This window comes from Ipomoea nil, unplaced genomic scaffold (assembly GCF_001879475.1).
Source record: "Ipomoea nil cultivar Tokyo-kokei standard unplaced genomic scaffold, Asagao_1.1 scaffold2283, whole genome shotgun sequence".
In the NCBI taxonomy this organism is placed as follows: domain Eukaryota; kingdom Viridiplantae; phylum Streptophyta; class Magnoliopsida; order Solanales; family Convolvulaceae; genus Ipomoea; species Ipomoea nil.
The window spans coordinates 4,275,907-4,297,008 of record NW_017618711.1 but is presented as its reverse complement, the minus strand read 5'-3'; the positions used below and the strand labels follow the sequence as shown (position 1 = coordinate 4,297,008).

Here is a 21,102-nt window from a genome sequence, read left to right as displayed (position 1 = left end):
ATTTTCTCCAACCACCTCACAAGTTAGGTTTGGAGGTAAACATTTCACCTATGGTGACCAAGTTCTGATTGTCTTTGCTCTTGCTTCATCAGTTCCTTCTAAATTTCATTTTGTTTCATTGGTAATATAACAGAATATGGAATGATAAGAAATGTTGATGTTTGCAATAAGATAAAAGTAATGCTTACTTCTTCTAACTTATTTAATGGCATTCTTGGTAGGCTTCCATACAGGTAAAACAAAGCTCTGATGAGTGATGAGTAGAGCATTATTTTGAAATTCATTGGCTATTTAAGACTTAAGAGTTAGTTCTTCTCTTACTGACCAATTGCCACATTCAACTTCTCAATTAGGGTTGGCATTTCCTAAACACTGCACAATATTTGGATTATAGAGCTTTGGGGGAAAATCTTTCATAAAAGCAAATATAGGCACTCACGTGAAATCAGGGTGGATATCCTCATCTACCTTGTGATCCTTGATTGGGTTCTCAAGTGCAATGTTGTTCCATCTATCTTTACCACTGGTAAGCCATCCCCCACTTTCAAGCTCCAAGTTATCATCATCTGCATCTGCTGTTATGTATTCACTCCACTTTGACATCCACTTTGCTGTTGTTAGCAGACTCCCCTCTGTAGGTTCTTTGCTTACGAGCTTCTTGTCATTTGCTTTAGCATCCCTGTTTCTAGACCAAGATGGAACATCTTGAGATGCTACTGTGAAATCTTCCCTGTCAGGACCCTCCTTTGCCATCATCCCAATATCTGCAGAGTTAACATTGATTAAATTTTGCCCGGGAAAAGGACCAAATAGACCCTTGGACTTTACTCGAAAGTACAATTAGACCACTGAACTTAAAAAGTGTAATTAAACACTTGAACTTGTCATTTTGGTCCATCTAAACCCAATAACCGGTTATTCACCTGAATAACTGGTCATTAGGGTCCCAGTGACAATTCCGATGATAATTTCGGTGACTAAAAAATTCCGGCTACCGTAGCCGATCGTCTTCTCCAATGGAGAAGGCGACTGGTCTGGTCGTCTTCTCTAGTGAACCGGACTTATTTGACTTATTTTGACAAATTCGAGTGTTTAATTGCACTTTTGAGTAAAGTTTAAGAGTCTATTTGAGCCTTTTCCCAATTTTGCTCCTTGACATAAACCATTAAACCAGATGCTTTTCTTGTCAGTTAGTACTACCTTTGCCCTGGAATGTGCTTTGTTTTCTTGTATCCCTTTTCGTAAAAGTTGGCCGGAAACGCTTCTTACAGTCAGATTCAGACCCTGCAGAATAATTGCTGAGTTTTGGCCTTTTGAAAACTGCCTTGGGAAGCTCTGTCACAATCCTAGTCTCCAATCCATCCCCTGTACATTTGACAGTTTCATATAACTGCCTTGTATGAAATATCAATATACAATATGCACATCTTCATTAATATCTTACGTTTTTGGTACTCAAATTTAGGCAAGAGTATAATATGCACATCTTCATTTTCCTTGTATTTAATATCAATATTATTATCAAATAGAACTCATGAGAATAATCAAACTTATGGAAATCAAATCAGGCCATATAAAATTCATAAATTTCTAGTCTACAACTTTTCATATACTAATCACTAAATTTATCCTTTTTTAAATTTGTTATCAAATGCATACAAATCAAGTCGAATCAAACTCATGAATTTCTACTCGATTTATGTTGATCACTGGCTAGTTCACTTGATTATCAAAGTCTTCTTATTATATGAGAGACAGAGAGATGACCTGTTGATTGTTCATCTTCTTTTTCAACCGATTCATCCTCAAAATCGAGGTACTCGGTCCAATCGGTTCTCTTGCTGGGGAACCGGTCTTCTTCTGCAGGGCCTTCTAGGGTTTGAGGCTCTTCGTGTTGAGCGAGATCGGAGAATTGGCGAGACATGTTGAAATTCTGGACGAAGATTCGAACATCCTTGGCCATGAAGCCTTGAGCGAAGACTTGGCGTACGGACTGCTTCTGGTTGCACACCACGCAGATCCACTTGTTGCTGCTCTTCTTCCGCTGCTTCACCTGCATGGTGGAGCATTGGCAGCACTGAACGGCGATGAAAACCGCTTGCATTGGTGCCATCTCAGAGTGTTCAGTGTGAGAGAGAGAGAGAGAGAGAGAGAGAGAGAGAGATTGAGGGTTGGTTTCAGCTTTCACGCCTTCACTGTTGACGAATAAATGGCGGGAAATTAATATTTTAAATTTTGTTGCAGCGGGTGCCATGGGAGATGTTTTTCAAATGGAAAGAATACTACTCTATAAAATACTACGGAGTATATAAGTATATAGGCTCCGTTTGACAGAGCTTATAATTTATTTTAAGCTATAAGTTGTTGGGTAATGTTTTCAAAATAAACTCCTAGTTTACTAATTTTTTTTCATCTTTATTTATTATTTTTTTAAAATGACATAATTTACTCTTCCCAATCAAAACACTTTTCTCTTCTCCTTTATCCGCAACTTTCACTGCAAATATTATTATTATTATTATTATTATTATTATTATTATTATTATTACTTGCAACAATATTGCTGCTTCATTATGAGATGCTAGATCATGATTATGCTAATAGTTTTATTTTAAAATGTTAATTTTTTTTAAAGATAAAATGTTAAATTTTAATATGTAAACAAACTAATTTAAATTTTATAAAGATGTCATTTTTAGTCTTTTTTTTTTTACATTTATCATCTTATCAAAAAATTAATTTTACCAAACACTTCCAATCATAACAGCTAGCTTAACAGCTCTTCAGTTTTCAGTTCCGAGCTTATAGTTTTTCAGCTTTCAACTTTCAACTTTCAGCTCCTAGCTTATAACTTTTCAAATAGGTTTGCCAAACAAAGCCGTAATCTAAATTAAAGAAAATGAGAAAATGATAAGTGGATTCTTAAGGAATTAAACATTTATTACTTGTTTTAATGTTATTGGAGAAAATGATAAAAATTATGATCCATTGTTTTTAGATGAATCAAAGTGTGTAATGTAAACAATGAGTAAAAAATGAGAGTATATATATAATATTATGTCCCTAAATATTATCTTATGTAATACACTGTGTGTAGGGAGAGAGATGAGGAAGAGTACGCAGGAAGAAGAAAAGAATTGTAATATATTTTCCATATGTGACAATGATAAACAAGTAAAGATAGATATATATATCAGAGAGGATAACGGTAAAATAACGAATAAAGAAAATCTACCTAATATGTAACCTATGCATGTATATGGAATGAGAGATTAATAGAATATATTTTTTATATTTAATCTTTATACTCCCCCTCAAACTGATTGGTGATGCATGAGCTTGGATGTGATGGCTTCAAATGATTGTGGAAGTAGACCTTTGGTGGATATGTCAGCCAATTGTTGCACGGAAGCAACGTAGATGGTGCGAAGTTGGTCATCATTAATCTTTTCACTAACAAAGTGGAAATCAATCTCAACATGTTTAGTTTGTTCGTGAAAAACAGGGTTATTGGCGATGTGGAGCGATGCTTGGTTGTTACAATGGAGTTGCGTCGGGTGGGTAGGAATGTCTAATTCAGAGAGTAATAGTTGAAGCCATGTGATTTCACTAGTAGCGTTAGCCATTGCATAGTATTCGGTTTCAGCTGAGGACCTTGAGGCAGTAGATTGCTTTTTTGTTTTCCATGAAATTAGACTTGTACCAAGAAAGGCACAATAACAAGTGGTTGATTGGTGCGTGGTTGAGCATGAGGCCCAATCAATATCACAGTAAGCATACAAGCGCAAAAAGTACAGTTACGATTGTGTAGCATTACCACTGTCCGATGAGTTTTTGATATATCGAACAATGTGTAGTGCTGCTTGCAAGTGTAGTTCACGTGGAGCAGACATAAATTGTGAGAGAAGATTGATTGCATAAGTGATATCCGGTCTAAGAGAATATCACCGTCCCCTTGTGTGTTTCTCATTGTTTCAATTCTCTTTTCTAAACACGCCCTCCATCCATTTACATTTCTAATTTTAAAAAGCCTAACAACAAATAATTCCCAACCTATTTAGCTGAGGTAGACCTACAGTGAGGGCAGATGCTCCCTTCCCCCCTCCCCACCTTATATATATATATATATATATATATATATATATATATATATATATATATATATATATATATATATATATATATTACATTGTTAGTATAAGTATTAAAAAACATATTATGTGAACAAGAGATTTGTTAGACAAGGTGGTAAGAAACACGTTTTGGTCTAAAATTGGCTTGGGTTCAAGTCCTTACATGAACAGTGACAATTTGCTTCAACATCGTTAGCTTTTGGCATACATTTATTCCAACAATATTTATGGGAAGTCCTGTGACTATTAGGGTACTTAGCTTTTACCTTTAACTATATAATTATTAGTAGATTTGGTCCTGCAGGCTAATCTTAGCCGAAAAAATTAAAACTATTTTTAATTATTTAATTATGAGGGCAAATTGGTCATTTTAGAGTCTTCTTCTTCACTTCCTTCAGATATTGGGAGTTCTTCATCTTCCTTCTTGCAACAACGATCGGAAACGGAAAAGAAGAAAATGGGAGGTAGAAGTCGAAGTCAAGTCGGAATAAACATGGTGACCATATCGACGATTGCGTAGCCAACAGATCAGAGCAACCTATAAATACCACCTTTCATCTCCATCTCCGCCCAACCCAAAGCTCTCTGATCTACAAAAGCTTCTCTCCATTTACGATCTTAAATAGTTTCCTCTCGACGGTCATCAATGGCGTTTTCCAAGTTTCTGGTAATGTTTCTTGTGGCACTATTAGTCGCCTCATCCGTTGCTCAATCCCCTGCACCGAGTTTCGCCGCCGCTCCATCGCCGTATTCCGCCGCGGAGCCACCGACCCCAGTTCCCGCTCCTCTCGTTGCGACTCCATCGCCATCGCTGGACAATTGACGGTGAAATCGGATGTTTATAGCTTCGGGGTTGTCTTCTTAGAGCTTATCACGGACGCAAATGGGACCTGGACGGGTCGGAGAAGGAAGACTCCCCGAGGGAAACCGCAAGAATGCTGAACCGGGATGCAGAGCGAGAGCGAGCCGTTGCGGAGGCGAAAATGTGGGGGGAGAATTTCAGGGAGAATAGGAGACAAAATGGAGAATTGGAGAGGTCTGAGAAGGAAGATTCACCTAGGGAAACTGTAAAAATGTTGAACAGAGATTTGGACAGGGAAAGAGCAGTTGCAGAGGCTAAAATGTGGGGTGAAAATTTTCTAGAAAAGAGACCACATAACACTCATGCCGGTAATGGATAATGGATAGTGGATCCAATGGGAATGGGAATGGAATGTTGGTTTAGTGAAGGTCAAGTTTTTATCTTTATTCTTGACTATTTTACATTTTCGTTTTGGAAATACTAGAACACAAGTGCAAAGGGTGTATATTTTATCGAGGAAATAATAGCCATGACTCTAAAATACTAGAACACAAGCTCCGTTTTTTCCGATCGGCGTTGCAAGAAAGAAGACGAAGAACTCCCAATATCTGGAGGAAATGAAGAAGAAGACTTTAAAATGACCAATTTGTCCTCATAATTAAATAATAAAAATAATTTTAATTTTTCCGGTCAAAATTGGTCGGCAATTTGGCCGGCAGGACCAAATCTGCTAATAATTACATAGTTAAAGGTTTAAATTGAGAGTTTTGAAAGTCACGTACTTAAATTATCAGTACCCTAATAGTCACAGGACCAAAAGTGTAATTTGTTCATATTTATGGTTATACTTCTTAACAGGGCGTTTGGTTGGAGGGATTTTAAATTCCCTTCCCACTTAATTCCCACCTAATTCCAAAGGCCATTAAATTCCATAGTTTGGTTGGAGGGAATTGCAATTCCATGGAATTGCAATTCTCCCATTTTCATGGAATTAAAATCCCATGTCCCCCCCTGGTATTTTAATTCCTGAGAAAAAAAGATAGTGATGAGTCAACATTACCCCTTCCTTTTTTAACTTAAAATTAATGTCTAACAACAATAATGGACATTTTTGACTTTATACTACTTATTCCCTTTCAATTCCCATGTATACCAAACATTGGAATTGAAATTCCCAGTAATTCTATTCCTGTCAACCAAACACTGGAATTTAAATTCTCACTTTATTCCCAGTAATTCAACTCCCATGGAATTACAATTCCTTTCCCACATAATTCCCCCCCTCCAACCAAACGCCCTGTAAGTGTTTCATTTTTTTTTTTTTCAAATTTTATCTTTTATTTTAACTTTTTGCCGTTACTGAAAAAATTCATGGGTCCGCCACGGCTATTTAGTACCCAATTATTTGGCACAACTTTCCAAGCTTTGTGGGTCTTATCACATTCCCAATTAAAGAATTTATTCTTGTCAATTAAAAGACTAAATCAATAGTTAAATTGAACTTTTTTTTTTTTTTTGTTTCAATTCTCTTCAACTATTTTTTTTCCCGTAAAAAAATAGCTAAATTGAACATTTATTATTGAGATATTATTATATTATCTACGCTTAATAATGGTGTTCAACTAAAATTTAGTTGAGTTAGTCTTATTATCTGATGAGATAAATATATTAGTGCATTATACAAGGAGAAAAGAGGAAGAAGACTCAATTAATTGTGTTGTTAGCTCAACTACACAATTAGTCATTCCATAGCTCTTAAAATATAATCTTTTACAATGTCATATGAATTATCATACGGTATTGTAATTTAAAAAGAAAATAAATTCCTTCTTGCAAACAGTCCTATCTTTTTTCTTGTTTTTTAATAGAAAATTTATATTAAAAAAATTTAGAATTTGTTTTGCAGAGCTTATTTAAAAGCTTATAGCTTATTTTAAACTACTAATAAGTTATAACTTATGTCTGGTAATGTTTCTAAAATAAGCTCATAGCTTAAAATAAAAGCTTATTTTGAAACGCTATCTTATGTAGCGTTTCAAAATAAGCTAGTAGCTTCTTAACTTTTTTTTCCGTCTTTGTCCATCTTTTACCTTCCCAATTAAAACCCATTTCTCTTTTCTTTTATCCGCAACTTTCACCGCAACTATTATTATTACTAGTTTTTTTTTACGCGCATTGCGCGATTGGGATAATGCCCAATATTTTTTTTTTAAATAAGTACTTTAAAGTATATCAAGACAAGATTATATTAGAATTGTTCATGCATAGATAATTGAATGTTAAATTTGTGTATTTAAATAGACAATTCTAAATTTACAAATGCAAGATAATATAGTCAAGATTGATTATAATTGTCAATAAAATAATTGTATAGGTATTGTTGAAACCAAATACGGGACATAAGGGAGAGCAAATAAAAATTAGGGCATAAAATATTAAATATATACTAATATTGAAAAGCTAACTGCTGATTGCTAAACAAGGACATTGCGAGATAGTTTCTCACTTCAATTTGTTGTGTGATTTGAATACACTTTTTGTCAATAAATCCCCAACTAGTTAATATGATTGGCTTAATTATATTTTTTTATTTTTTAAAAACAATTATTATTATTATTATTATTATTATTATTATTATTATTATTATTATTATTATTATTATTATTATTATTATTATTATTATTATTATTATGTATACCCTTAGATCATTTTACATGTTAATCTAAATAACTTTTTTCAAATATGTTTTTACCAACCGTTGATATAATTCGCTGGTCAAATTCGCTAATATAATCCACTAACGCTAACCGCTAATTGCTGATTGTCAAACAAGGACATTGCGAGGTAGTTCTCACTTCAATTTGTTGTGTGATTTGAATACTCTCTTCGTCAACAAATCCCCCAAGTAGTTAATATGATTGGCTTTATTAATTATATATTTTTTTAATTTTTTTCATGGTATTAATAAAATACTTGGTAAATAAATATATAGGATTATTTTGTATTATAACTTTGATATTTAATTAAAAAATAGTGCACAAAAAAAATAGTAGACAATGTAGTGAATATAATCAATTGATGAATTTGAATGTAAAAAATTTTTACATTGGAGAAATATAAAGACAATATAACTAATAAAATTATTTCTCTTAATTAATTTATTGATAATGGATAATTTTTTTTAATAAAGACATTGTAGGGACAATGTAGCGAATATAATCAATTGATGAATTTGAATGTAAAGAATTTTTATATAGGAGAAAAATAAATACAATATAACTAATGAAATTATTTCTCTTACTTAATTTATTGATAATGAATAATTTTTTTTTTAATAAAGACATTGTAGACACATAATTCTAAATTAAAGAAATGCATTTGTATTTTTTTTTTTTTTTGTAGCTACTAAATTATTATTTAATTTAATAAGAGTAAAATAGAGTACTAATTATGCCAATTTTGGTTGGGGTGTGGTTCGAACCTAAGACCTTTCTTATTAAAATCAATGAGTAAGTTAACGGTGAACTAACAGAAATTAACGGAAAATATAATATTTAACGGAAAAGTTAACGGATAATTATATTCAAGATAAATTATGAAATCTTGAGGAAAATTTAAAATCTGATCAATCTGAGCCATTCATTTGATTAAAAAATTTGACATCTATTTTTTCTACCCATTATAGGTCTAATTCTCTTGGGCTCTTATTAGTATAGTAAATAAGAGAAAATACAAAATAGACTAAATATTGTCTTATAAATTATAACAAAATTTATTAAAAATAATAAAATAAATAATGTTCATCAACGACCAATAACAGTGGCTACTAACTGGCAATTTTTATTATGGAGGATGAAATTTGAAAAGGATCAATGCCCTAATAAGTTAGTACCAAAAATGACATTAACTATATATATATATATATATATATATATATATATATATATATATATATATATATATAGGGATCAGGTGTGGGAATAGCTTCCTATGCGGTTGTGCGGTTGAACGCACATTAAGCATTAAACTGACGCACTTTAAGTACACAACACATGCACATTAAGCACACAAACAAAGCACTTTAAGAACACAAACCACGCACCTTAAGCACATAACAAAGCACCTTAATAACACAAACCACGTACCTAAGGTTTTAAAAATGGTTCACTTTAAGTTTCACACAACTGACGCACCTTAAGCATATAAATCACGGACCTTAAGTTTTAGCAACTACTCAGGCACCTAAGTTTCAGCAACTAATCACATTAAGCACACACACTCACGCACCTTAAGCACAAAACTCACGCACCTTAACCACAAAACTCATGCACCTTAAGCACAACACTCACACACTGTAAGCACAAAACTCACGCACAAGAGTCATGCACCTTATATACAAACTCACGCAGCTTAATCACAAAAAATGGTTATGGCACAATAATACTTAGACAAAAAGGGAATGTTTTGATGAAAAAGGATTTTTTGAACTATCAACTATAAATCAAGGATAACAAATGGAATTAACTCAATGATAATAATTTAAAAGTAACTATTAATGTAATAATAAATACATAATAACATATACTCCGTATATAGTAATTAATTTATTGAGTATCAAAAATTACAAATTTCAAAAAAGATTTTGTTAGAATTGTCATGGTAAGTATGTATGTATAACGTAATTACTCCATACAACGTTATGTATATGATATATATATATATGGTAAGAAATAGGATTTTTTTAGTATAAAAACAGCACTACCAAAGCCCATTTTTCCCAACAAAATAAAATCTTTTCCCACAACCACGAAGTAAAAACTAATTATGGCTTCTTCTCATTGCATAATTTTTATTCTGTTCTTTATTCTCTTTAACTTTTGTTCCGGTAGAAATCTCTTTAATAATGCAACTTTAGCTGGATTTGCACTCGCTACTGCAACATGGTATGGTCCACCCAATGGACATGGAACTGGTAAATATATTTATTTATCACAATAATATTATATGAAATTAGCATATGTGTTGCTTTAGTATCAATGTATCATTGTGTGTATGACTACATTAATCTCTTTTAATTACGTCTTGTAGATGGTGGAGCTTGTGGATTTGGAAATGTAGGCAATCCTCCGTACAAATCCTTAATAGCAGCAGGAAATCAAGCTCTATATAAGAATGACAAAGGTTGTGGGCAATGTTATCAGGTATATAAACTAAAAGATACATGTTTTTCATGTCAATACAATAAAATAGTTTTATTTTATTTTATGTTTTTTTTATGATAATTTAATTATATAAGAAATGATGAGATTAAAATGTAAATATATTGTATGAGATCAAGTGCAATTTCTTACTAAGTTACACACCGATCGCGAAATCCTTTGTCTTGTTTTGTTTATATGTATTCAATTCAATAATTTTTTGAAAAACTAATCGTACATTTCAGGTGAAATGCACCTCAAATCCAGCATGTTCAGGAAACTCTTTGAAGATTTATATAACAGATGAATGTCCTTCATGCAACGGTGAGCCAATTTGGTTTGACTTGAGTGGAACTGCTTTTGGTGCCTTAGCAAAATCGGGTCAAGCTGATGCCTTGCGCAATGCCGGAAAGATTCAAATCTCATACCAAAGGTAATTTCAATTTTATAACATTATTACACATGGTATGTTAATGTGCATTGCTTAATTTCTAATTTGGTATAATTTGATTTTGCAGTCTGAGATGCTAGAATGTCATTGTTCAAGGATGGTACAACTTTAAATGGCAATGATTTGTCTCATATTCAAATCAATGACACAAATTCAAGTCTCAACATGTAATATTTATATTTTATCATAAAAAATTAATGCAACCAATTCTGTAATTTGTTGGTTTGAAATTTTATATGAAAATATTTTTATATAATATATATTAAGAACTTGAACTTGAAACATTACTGTAACAATACAATTACAACTAAAAAAATAATCATTTAAATTTTCAATTATTAGTTCTAGTGTCTAACTGATATTTATAAATAAAAAATAAAAACCCAAAGTTATAGATTTTTAGAAATTAATATATATATATATATATATATATATATATATATATATATATATATATATATTAACTATTAATATATCGTAATTAATACATAATTAATGGATATTTTAGTAGCCCACACTGCAAAATCAAATTATACCAAATTAGAAATTAAGCAATGCACATTAATTAACGTACCATATGGCAATGATTTGTCTCACATTCAAATCAATGACACAAATTCAAGTCTCAATGTGTAATATTTATATTTTATCATAATAAAATTAATGTAACCAATTCTGTGATTTGTTGGTTTGAAATTTTATATGAAAATATTTTTATTTAATATATATTAAGAAGTTAACTTGAAACATTACTGTAACACTACAGTTACGACTAAAAATTCATCATTTAAATTTTCAACCATTAGTTTTAAGTGTCTAATTGATATTTAAAAAAATAATAATAAAATTCAAAGTTCTAGATTTTTTGAAATTAATACATATATAGTAACTATTAATATATCGTAATTAATACATAACTAATGTATATTGTACTTAATCTACCATTGTGTGTATTACTTTTGTTATATATATAGAAGTATATTTGTTTTTTACAAAAATGGTAAAATATTAGATTAAATAATAGTGTATAGCTCCCGAACATGAGCAATAGAAATGAAAGATACCGAGAAATAATCCACACAGTCAGACTTGGACTAGGCCTCCTTAACTAACAAATTGGCGACCCTACCGTTTAACAAACAACAAATAGAGGAGTCTGCTAGGAAGAAATTTGTTGTTGATTCAATTGCTATTGCCGAAGAATTAATGCCGACCAGAAGAACTGCCACCAGAAACTTGCGCCAGACGTCGCCAAGAGCATAACTAGCCACCGTAGTTGTCATCGTCGATCTCTTATCGAACCTATATTTATAATGGTCGACTTCAATAATTTCTCTCAACTTTGCACAGTCATTGAGGAGTCATTGTAGACACATAATTCTAAATTAAAAAAATGTATATGTATTATTTTTTGTTGTAGCTACTAAATTATTACTTAATTGGAATAAGGGTCAAATAGGCCATTGAACTGCACACAATAATGCAATTAGGCCACTGAACCAAAAAAAACAACAATTAGGCCACTAAACTAAGCAATTTCATTCTTTTTTTTTTTTTTTTGAATGCTACTAGCTCTATTACATTGTAGTATCTGTTCATATACTTTCTCAACCTACTGAAACACAAAGAGCTAATAACGCCTCCATTGAGGCTCGAACTTACAACCTTCCAAATGGAAGTCCAACCCGGGTACCATTAGACCACATAGTCCTGGTAAGCAATTTCATTCAATTATTCTAATTTACAGGTTTTGTAGGTTACTAACAGGTCACCCAAACAATTTAAAATATTTTTTAAAAAAATTATTATTTAAAAATAATAAATTAAAAAAAAAAAAAAAAACTCGTCTCTGCCGGAGACGAAGAGTTTCTTCGTCCATGGCCGGAGACAAGAAACTCGTCTCCGACGGAGACGGTTAATGTTTTTTTTTTTTTTTTTTTTTTTTTTTTAATTTTAATTTATTATTTTTAAATAATAATTTTTTTAAAAATATTTTAAATTATTTGGGTGACCTGTTAGTAACCTACAAAACCTGTAAATTAGAATAATTGAATGAAATTGCTTAGTTTAGTGGCCTAATTGTTGTTTTTTTTAGTTCAGTGGCCTAATTGTATTATTGTGTGCAGTACGATGGCCTATTTGACCCTTATTCCTATTTTAATTTAATAAGAGTAAAATAGAGTACTAATTATGCCAATTTTGGTTGGGATGGGGTTCGAACCTAAGACATTTCTTATTAAAATCAATGAGTAAGTTAACGGTGAACTAACACAAATCAACGGAAAAGATAATATTTAACGGAAAAGTTAACAGATAATCATATTCATTAAGGATAAATTAGGAAATCTTGAGGAAAATTTAAAATCTGATCAATCTGAGTCATTCATTTGATTAAAAAATTTGACCGCCATTTTTTCTACCCATTATAGGCCTCTCTTTTGGGCTCTTATTAGTATAGTAGATTATTATTATTATTATTATTATTGTTGTTGTTGTTGTTGTTGTTGTTGTTGTTGTTGTTGTTGTTGTTATTATTATTATTATTATTATTATTATTATTATTATTATATTCTCAAAATTATTATTATTATTATTAGATGAAGGAGATTCGCAACAATATTATTACTTCATTATGAGATGCTAGATCATGATTATGCTAATAGTTTTATTTCAATATGTTAAATTTTTAAGACAAAATGTTAAATTTTAATATGTAAACAAACTAATTTAAATTTTATGAAGATGTCCTTTTTTATATTTTTACATTTATCAGCTTATCAAAAAATTAATTTTACCACCACTTTCAAGCATAACAGCTAACTTAATAGCTCTTCAGTTTTTAATTCCTAACTTATAATTTTTCAGTTTTCAGCTATCTTTTCAGTTAAGTTTGTCTAACATAGCCTTATTTGTTTATGAAAATTTAGAAATTTTTATTGAAATAATTTTAATTTTTGGGTACACTTGAAAGTGACAGAAGCTTAACGAACTAAAAAGTGAAACTAAGTAATTGGCCCAGATATTCTTGAGATTCTCTACTAGATGTAATACTGGAAAATCACAATCTCGAGGAAAAAGAAATTAAAATTGGATTTGATCCCAAACATTAATAATTTCAAGGAGGCATCCCGCACTGTATATGTAAGGTCTGAAAAATGAAATGAATTCCAATCAGATAATATTCATGATCATGTCAGTTCATCAATTGGATATATATTTGGATGAACAACTACTTTATTTTTATATAATTAAGCAACAACACTTTAAATTTCAAATAAATTTTTATAATTACATATGATTTTTATACCCGTACAACTATATATACTATTTGAGTTGTGTCAGTACAAGTGCTAATAATACATTGCACAACAAATATAAACCTAATTTAGAAATTTAGAAATATAATGAACAATTGAACATGCATGTCCATTTTTCAAAAAAAAAAAAAAAAAAAAAAAAAAACAGGGCCGGCCTTGGCCATGTGCAGCTAAGAGGACTCCAGAAGGTCCTTGGCCAATTTTAAAAAACATATTATATACTTTCTATATAATTCATTATTTTTATAATTAATAATTATGTTTCTAAAATTCATATATTGATTTTAATTGCAATTGAAAATAAAATTTTAGATAAAAATTGACATCGAAATTTTGTATCTAAATATAATACACACAAAGAATGTCATTATTCAGTTAAATTTTAAAATATAATTTTTCTTTATTGAAACTTTATGCATTATATTTTGAAAAAAAAAAAAAAAAAAAAAAGCTTTTATTACATTTTTATTTTATATTCGCCGTACTTATATAAGAATTAAAAAGAATGTCTAAATTAAACTATTCAACTGGACAGGACCCTTAATTCTAGCAAACGACCTATCTAGCTACTTAAAATAAAAATGAGACGGAACAAAAACATATAGTGTAGCGCGTAGGTAAAAAAAAATACTAACTTTTATGAGACAATTCATAGTTATTGATTCTGTTTGGTAACATAGTTAGCTTATTTGTCAATTTTGACTTATTTAACTACTATTAGTTGTTTGACTTGATTAAAAAGTCAATATAAATGTCTGTTTAATTAATTTTTTTGTAATAACTTATTGCTTCAAAACGCTAAGATTCAAAAAGCTGCTCAAAGCAACTTTTTTGAACAATTTGTCAATTTTTTGAGAAGGTCATTTTGCATGTAATCATATGTCGGCTAACTGCTAATTTATCAAATATTTTTCTACAATCCGTTAATGCTATCAATTAATCAAATTAAACTCATTAACATAATTAGCTAATAGCTATTTACCAAACACTACCCCAAATATCTTCTTGTTGAAAACTCTTTTATAAAATATACTTTAACATCTACTATGACTTTATACATGCAGCATGCACTAATATCTTCAACTTCTTGATATTTTGTTAGAGTTACAAAGAAAAAAGAATACAACATAACAATAAAGAACAACTACAATTTCCCTCTTTCTAATATATAGGGATTATTTTTTTTTGGTAAATTAAATTAACTTCACTAATTAATAACTACCTACCAGGCCTTTAAAGGGTAATTGTGTATGGTATCATTCCAAGGATTATCAATTTCTTGATTTGAATCTTGAAGCCATTTCCAAACAAGACTTCCAACCTTAAACCCTGTCCCGAAAGCTATCATCCACATTTTATCTCCTTTCTTAACTCTCTGTTTGGCTTCAAAATAAGCCAGCTCGTAGAATACCAGGCTACTAGACGTGTTACCGAACCGGTTTAAAGTCATCCGAGCCGGTTCGGTCACCTCGTCGCTGAGCCGGAGCACTCTCCCCACTTGCTCGATCACCGCCTTCCCGCCCGTGTGAATGCACATGTGCTGAAACGCCGCCGTGAAGTCCGGCGGCGGCGGCGGCTTCGATTTCCCGCCGGACAGCGCGGATTTCGCGGCGGAGACGAGGTAGCTCGCGAGCTGGCTCGGCGGGAGGACTCTCGGCGCGAGGAGCGTGATGTGGCGGCGGAGGTTGATTCCGGCGACTCTGATGAGGTCTTTGGTGAGGGAGACGCCGGTGATGCCCTTGTCGTCCTCCTCCTGGAACGCGGCTCGGTACGCGGCGTCGTCGGCGCCGTGGTGTGTCCGGAGAGATTCCACGAGCTCCATCTTGGCGCCGCGCCGCCGGGTCGGGTCGTTCGTGATTATCGCGGCGGCGCACCCGACCCGGAAGATGCAATTGGTGACCATCATGGACCGATTAGCCCCCGGGTACCAGTTCAAGGTGATGCTCTCGGTGATGACGACGAGGGCATTTTGGACTTTTCCCCTACCACCACCGCGCAAAATCCTCGCCGCGAGATCGACGGAAATGACGCCGGAGCTGCACCCCATTCCGCTCAAATTATACGTTTTCACGTCCGGTCTAAGGCCATAACGGTTCACGATGAAGGACGAGAGCGACGGAGCCGGCGAGAAGCTTCCGCACGTGACAATAACAACATCTATACTCCGAGGATCAATTAGGGTTTTAGCCAAAACGCTATCAATGGAGGAGAAGATCCCCTCTTCAGCTTCTTCCACGGCGGATTTCAGCGTCGGAGTACAACCGCTCTCAAATATAAACGGCGGCCCGTAGGTCTCGTCCCCTAATCCGGACTTAGCGTAAATATTACGCATGAAATTGAACGTTTCATCGGAGAAGTGTTCGTCGCGGCGGACGAACGACTCCGCCACCTGATAAGAACATTTCCGGTGGGGCGGCGGCTTGTAACAGGCGTAATTTAGCAGGAAGACGGGGTAGGGGCGGGAGCGAAGGCGGTGGAAGAAGTAGACGAGGGCGCAAACGGCGCAGGATAGACAATGAGGGAGGCTGAGGACGGCGGCGTAGGATAAGGCGGCGTGGAGGAGGAAGGTGAAACATAATAAGGCTAAGAAGGATATCTGGAGGGTTTTGATTATCGGCATCGTATTTTTAGTTGGTTGGAGAGAATTTTCAAATAATGGGCGCTCTTTATAAGTTTGTATTGATTGTTGTGGGAAATGTGGGAAACATAGCGTTAACAAATCCGGTATTTATAGAAAGGATTGTGCAATAAAAAAATTGAAAATAATAGCTCTAGTGTTTGATTCATCATCCTTGTACTTCTCCCAAATACGGCAATTCAGCAGATAAGATCCAATATCGATGCACACAAACAATTTATCTATTCTAACTCAATGGCTTAACAGATAGGGTCAGATGTCAGTATGCACTTTTTCCAAACATAGTAACTCAATGGCTCAGTAAACAATGCTAAATATCGGTTCACACAAAGAATTTGTCCACGGTGACTCAGTGGCTCAACATATAGGGCCAAATGTCGTGTGCACTTCTCCCAAACACAACAACTCAGCAGATAGAGCCAAATGTCGGTACATACAAATAATTTGTTCACCGTAACTCAGTGGCTCAACAGACAAAGATGTCGGTGCGCACTTCTCCCAAACACAACAACTCAGCAGATAGGGCCAAATGTCGGTACACACAAAGAATTTGTTCACCGTAACTCAGTGGCTCAACAAATATGATCAAATGCCAGTGCGCACTTCTCCCAAACATGGTAATTTAACTCAGTGGCTCAGCAGACAAGGTCAAATATCGGTGCACACAAAGGATCTGTCCACGGTAACTTAATGGCACAACCGACAAGGTCAAATGTCAATACGCACAAAGAATTTGTCCATTTTGGACATAATTTCAAAACTATGCTGTTGAATTTTAAAATTTGATCTCTTTTTTCAAATATTGCCTACTAAACCACTGAATTAAATTGATGGGGCATTTGATTCATCATCCTCAAATATTTTGGTTGTTGATATTTGATAATAAATTTAGGATAGATGTTGTTGGGATATGCATTTAATGCGGAGAATTGGAGTTGCAGTGACGAATTGCAAGTTGCCAATTTGGTCGCTCGAATAATAACTAGAAAATATTGTGGGCGCCGGATTGGGAGTTACATAATTTGTAAGATTAACGAATTGGAGGAATGATGGATCACGAAGGATGTTGAATCTTCATCTCGCAGTTTTCGTTGAATAATACTTACGTTAGTTTGTCGCCATTTATTAACCTACCTATAATAATATACTAACAACTTCTTCCAACAAATTGTTATCAAATAGAGCCTGATTTCTTTTATGTAAAATCTCGAATAATCTTGTAATAAATAGAATATAATGGGATGTTTAGTAAATAGTTGTTAACTGATTGAGTTAGTGGATTTGACTAGTTGATAATATTAGTTGATTGTAGAAAATTGTTTGGTAAATTAGCTGTTAGTTGATAGCTGATTACATGCAAATGACTTTTTTAAAAAGATGATCGAAAAAGTTATTTTGAACAGCTTTTTGAATTTTAACATTTTAGAATAATAAGTCGTTACAAAAATCTAATTAATCAAACACTCCTATTGATTACTAACTAAGTCAAACAGCTAATAGTGGTCAAACAAGACAAAATTGACTGATAAGCTAACGGTTAAATAAGTCAAAATTGATTGATAAGGTAACAGTCAAATATGTCAAAATTGACTGATAAGCTAATTATATTACTAAATAGGACTATATATATATGTTAAAAGAACTTTTTTTGTCACATGAAATTTGATAATTATATTTGAGCACAATAATTGTTGATTTTTTTAAACATTGTGATTTTTATTTTTTTTTGTGGCGAAAAAAATTCGTAATAATTTGTTATTATTTATCACTATGTATTATCAGATGTTATGGTGGCAATTGCCAATTGGCAAATACAGCATGCAATGCACATTTAGTCCGTCTTGATAATGCAAAATATAGTATACAACTTAGCACAAATATAATGTTAGTGTGTTAGCATGCATGGTAAATACAATATATGCATGCAATGGACTCATAAATGTGAACATAAAATGACAAATCCGGGAGTTACTTTGAATGTGTGGTGTAAGCTGTAGAATATAGAGTAATTAAAAATGGAGTTAATTACCGAAATGATCCGTTGATTATAGTGAAATTATCAATTTAATATTTTGACTATTTTTTTTTTGTCTAATTAAGTTGTTAGCTTTGAAAATCTTAACCAATTTGGTCCTCTGTTCGGCCAACATCAGAAATCTGTTTGATCTGAGGGTGTTGTTGAAATTTCACATCACAAGCATCTATCATTTCCTCTCTTATTAAACCGAAAAGTTAATTATCAAAATGATCCCTTGACTATAGTGAAATTATCAATTTGATCTCAAATAATTACCAAAATAATCACTTAATTATAGCTAAATTATCAATTTGGTCCAGAATTAAACAGACGTTTGACGGCTAAACAAACGGAGGACCAAATTGATTAGAATTTTCAAAATTGAAGACTTAATTAGACAAATAAAAAATAATTAAAGACCAAATTGATAATTTCGCTATCGTTAAGGGACTATTTTCAATAATTAACTCTTAAAAATATATTTTTTTTAAGACGAGGAGGTAAACCTGTAGTTATTATCCATACTTGAGTATATACTGAGTAAATTTTACTTTTATTTAATAACCTATTCAACTTACAAACCAAAATATGATATTGGCAAAAATTGAATTCATAATTATTTAAATATATAATATTTTAATCATGTTCCATCTAGTTAAATGACATGAGTTAGAAATGAGATTTTTTTAGGTATGGACTGCATGCAATGAGACTTTTAAAGGATGCAGAACAATATATTTGGTCTATCTATTCTTGGAGAGAGTGCATTATTAATGTGCTTCTCTGATATTTCTTCACTCCAATAATTTGTAAATTTGGTTAAACTTAATAAATAATAACATTATATATATGTAAATTCTGCGTTTGAGTGGCCAGTAAAAATGTTCTCTTTTAAAACGCAAATATGACAAGTTATATACTATGGACTTGATGAGTTAGAGTAAGGGTTATAAATTTATTGTGTTTGAAAGTGAATCTCAAGTTTTCAGTGAATAGTGATCATTAAAGTTTGACATAAAGTCTTATTATAACTTATTATTTATTACATGCAGTATTACAAAAATCCCGTCTAGGCACCGATTAATTGGCGCCTAGGCGCTAGGCGCTGATTGGTCGCCTAGCGTATCACCATAATCGGTGCTGGTTGGTCGCCTAGCGTATCACCATAATCGGTGATCTAGGCGGCCTACTAGGCTGCCTAAGCGCCACCTAAGCTGCCTAGACGCTGATTATGTAGGCCTCCTAGGCACCAACTAGGCAGTCTAGTCGGCCGATAACTATTGTTTCCTTCTTTTTAAATAGGTTATTTCACTTAAAACAACATTGTTTTGAGCGAAATAACCCTAAACTATTCAAACTCTAGATGTTTTTTAGGTTAATATTTAATATTTTAGTATTAACTATTAAAATATTAAATAGTTTATAATTATCAAGTCTTAAAAAATTTTAAAAATTTTAAAAATAAAAATATAATAAAAAAATATATGTGCCGATTAATCGCCGTCTAGGCGCTCTTGAACGTCCGATGAACGCCTAACAATTTTTTCAACCATGATTAGATGCCATATTAGCCTGTGAAGTATATAATAAAAAAGTTTAGCCAAAATAATTTACTTTTCGAATTTCAATTCAAGAATGGTAAACTACGGCATTGATTTTTAGACGTCGCATATGTTATGAACACGGAGAAATTTTCAAATTGGTTTGATCACTGAATGAACTATTACTTCTTTTTTTAAAAAGACATTTTAATTGTTTTTATTCTACTTAAAATTGACCATATTTGGTCTCAATTATTAAAAATGTATTATTTTTTAGTTTTGATGATTAATAGTGGTGCATTAATTTTTAATGGTCGCAAGATGTTGTGAAATTACATAAGTCCATATAGTGTACGTAGCAATATCGTTAACAACACGTTTGGTTTTAAGAATAAATTTTAAGAGAATAAGATTCACATTTTATCAAAAAAATTAGTATAATAGAAATTCAATTCTATTGTTTGGTTTGTGTAAGGAATAGATTCAAGAAATGTGTTCTACTGTTTGGTTGAATTAAGAAATAAAAACACAATAAATATTCAAAAGACAATTATCCTCTAGACGGATATAATAATAATAACAACAACAATAATAATTATTATGAATATCACTCATGCATGATCATGGATGTCAATCTTAGCTCGAAATTGATGGACTGACCCGATAAGACAAAAAGAAAAAGAAAAAAAAAAGGCTAGGAATGAAATTTTAGTCTGATAAAAATCAGCATGATAAGCTCAAAATCGATAAATTCGATTGTCCAAACGGGCTAGCCAAAAATTTAATGGGCTAGCTCGATAGTTCGAGTCACTTAAAATTATTCTTTGTTTTTTATAAGTGATGTGGAACAAAATATACATGGAGTTTATATTTAAGCTCATTAGTATTTTTTTTAATTCAATTTGTATATAAAATTTTAATGCATATATTAATACATTTATTATGGAGTACAAAATAAAATACTTTTATGAAAATAGATGAAGAATACGAAAATTATTATAATTA

At 32.2% G+C, this 21,102-nt stretch overlaps 3 protein-coding genes across 3 annotated transcripts; 1 reads left to right on the top strand and 2 right to left on the bottom strand.

Moving 5' to 3' along the window:
• Positions 1-232: 232 nt before the first annotated feature.
• LOC109151239 lies at positions 233-2,230 on the bottom strand. The gene is made up of 3 exons (XM_019299161.1): positions 1,768-2,230; positions 1,201-1,365; positions 233-764 (listed from the first exon to the last, which is right to left on the bottom strand). The coding sequence occupies exons 1-3, from the start codon at positions 2,111-2,113 to the stop codon at positions 436-438; spliced, it is 840 nt and encodes a 279-aa protein (XP_019154706.1). The 5' UTR covers positions 2,114-2,230; the 3' UTR covers positions 233-435.
• Positions 2,231-5,068: 2,838 nt separating this feature from the next.
• On the top strand, positions 5,069-10,664 carry LOC109151223 (putative expansin-B14). The gene is made up of 5 exons (XM_019299143.1): positions 5,069-5,303; positions 9,851-9,907; positions 10,024-10,136; positions 10,379-10,566; positions 10,652-10,664. The coding sequence occupies exons 1-5, from the start codon at positions 5,069-5,071 to the stop codon at positions 10,662-10,664; spliced, it is 606 nt and encodes a 201-aa protein (XP_019154688.1).
• Positions 10,665-14,925: 4,261 nt separating this feature from the next.
• On the bottom strand, positions 14,926-16,584 carry LOC109151236 (3-ketoacyl-CoA synthase 17-like). Its single transcript, XM_019299158.1, has one exon. The coding sequence runs from the start codon at positions 16,519-16,521 to the stop codon at positions 15,124-15,126; it is 1,398 nt and encodes a 465-aa protein (XP_019154703.1). The 5' UTR covers positions 16,522-16,584; the 3' UTR covers positions 14,926-15,123.
• Between the last annotated feature and the right edge of the window lie 4,518 nt (positions 16,585-21,102).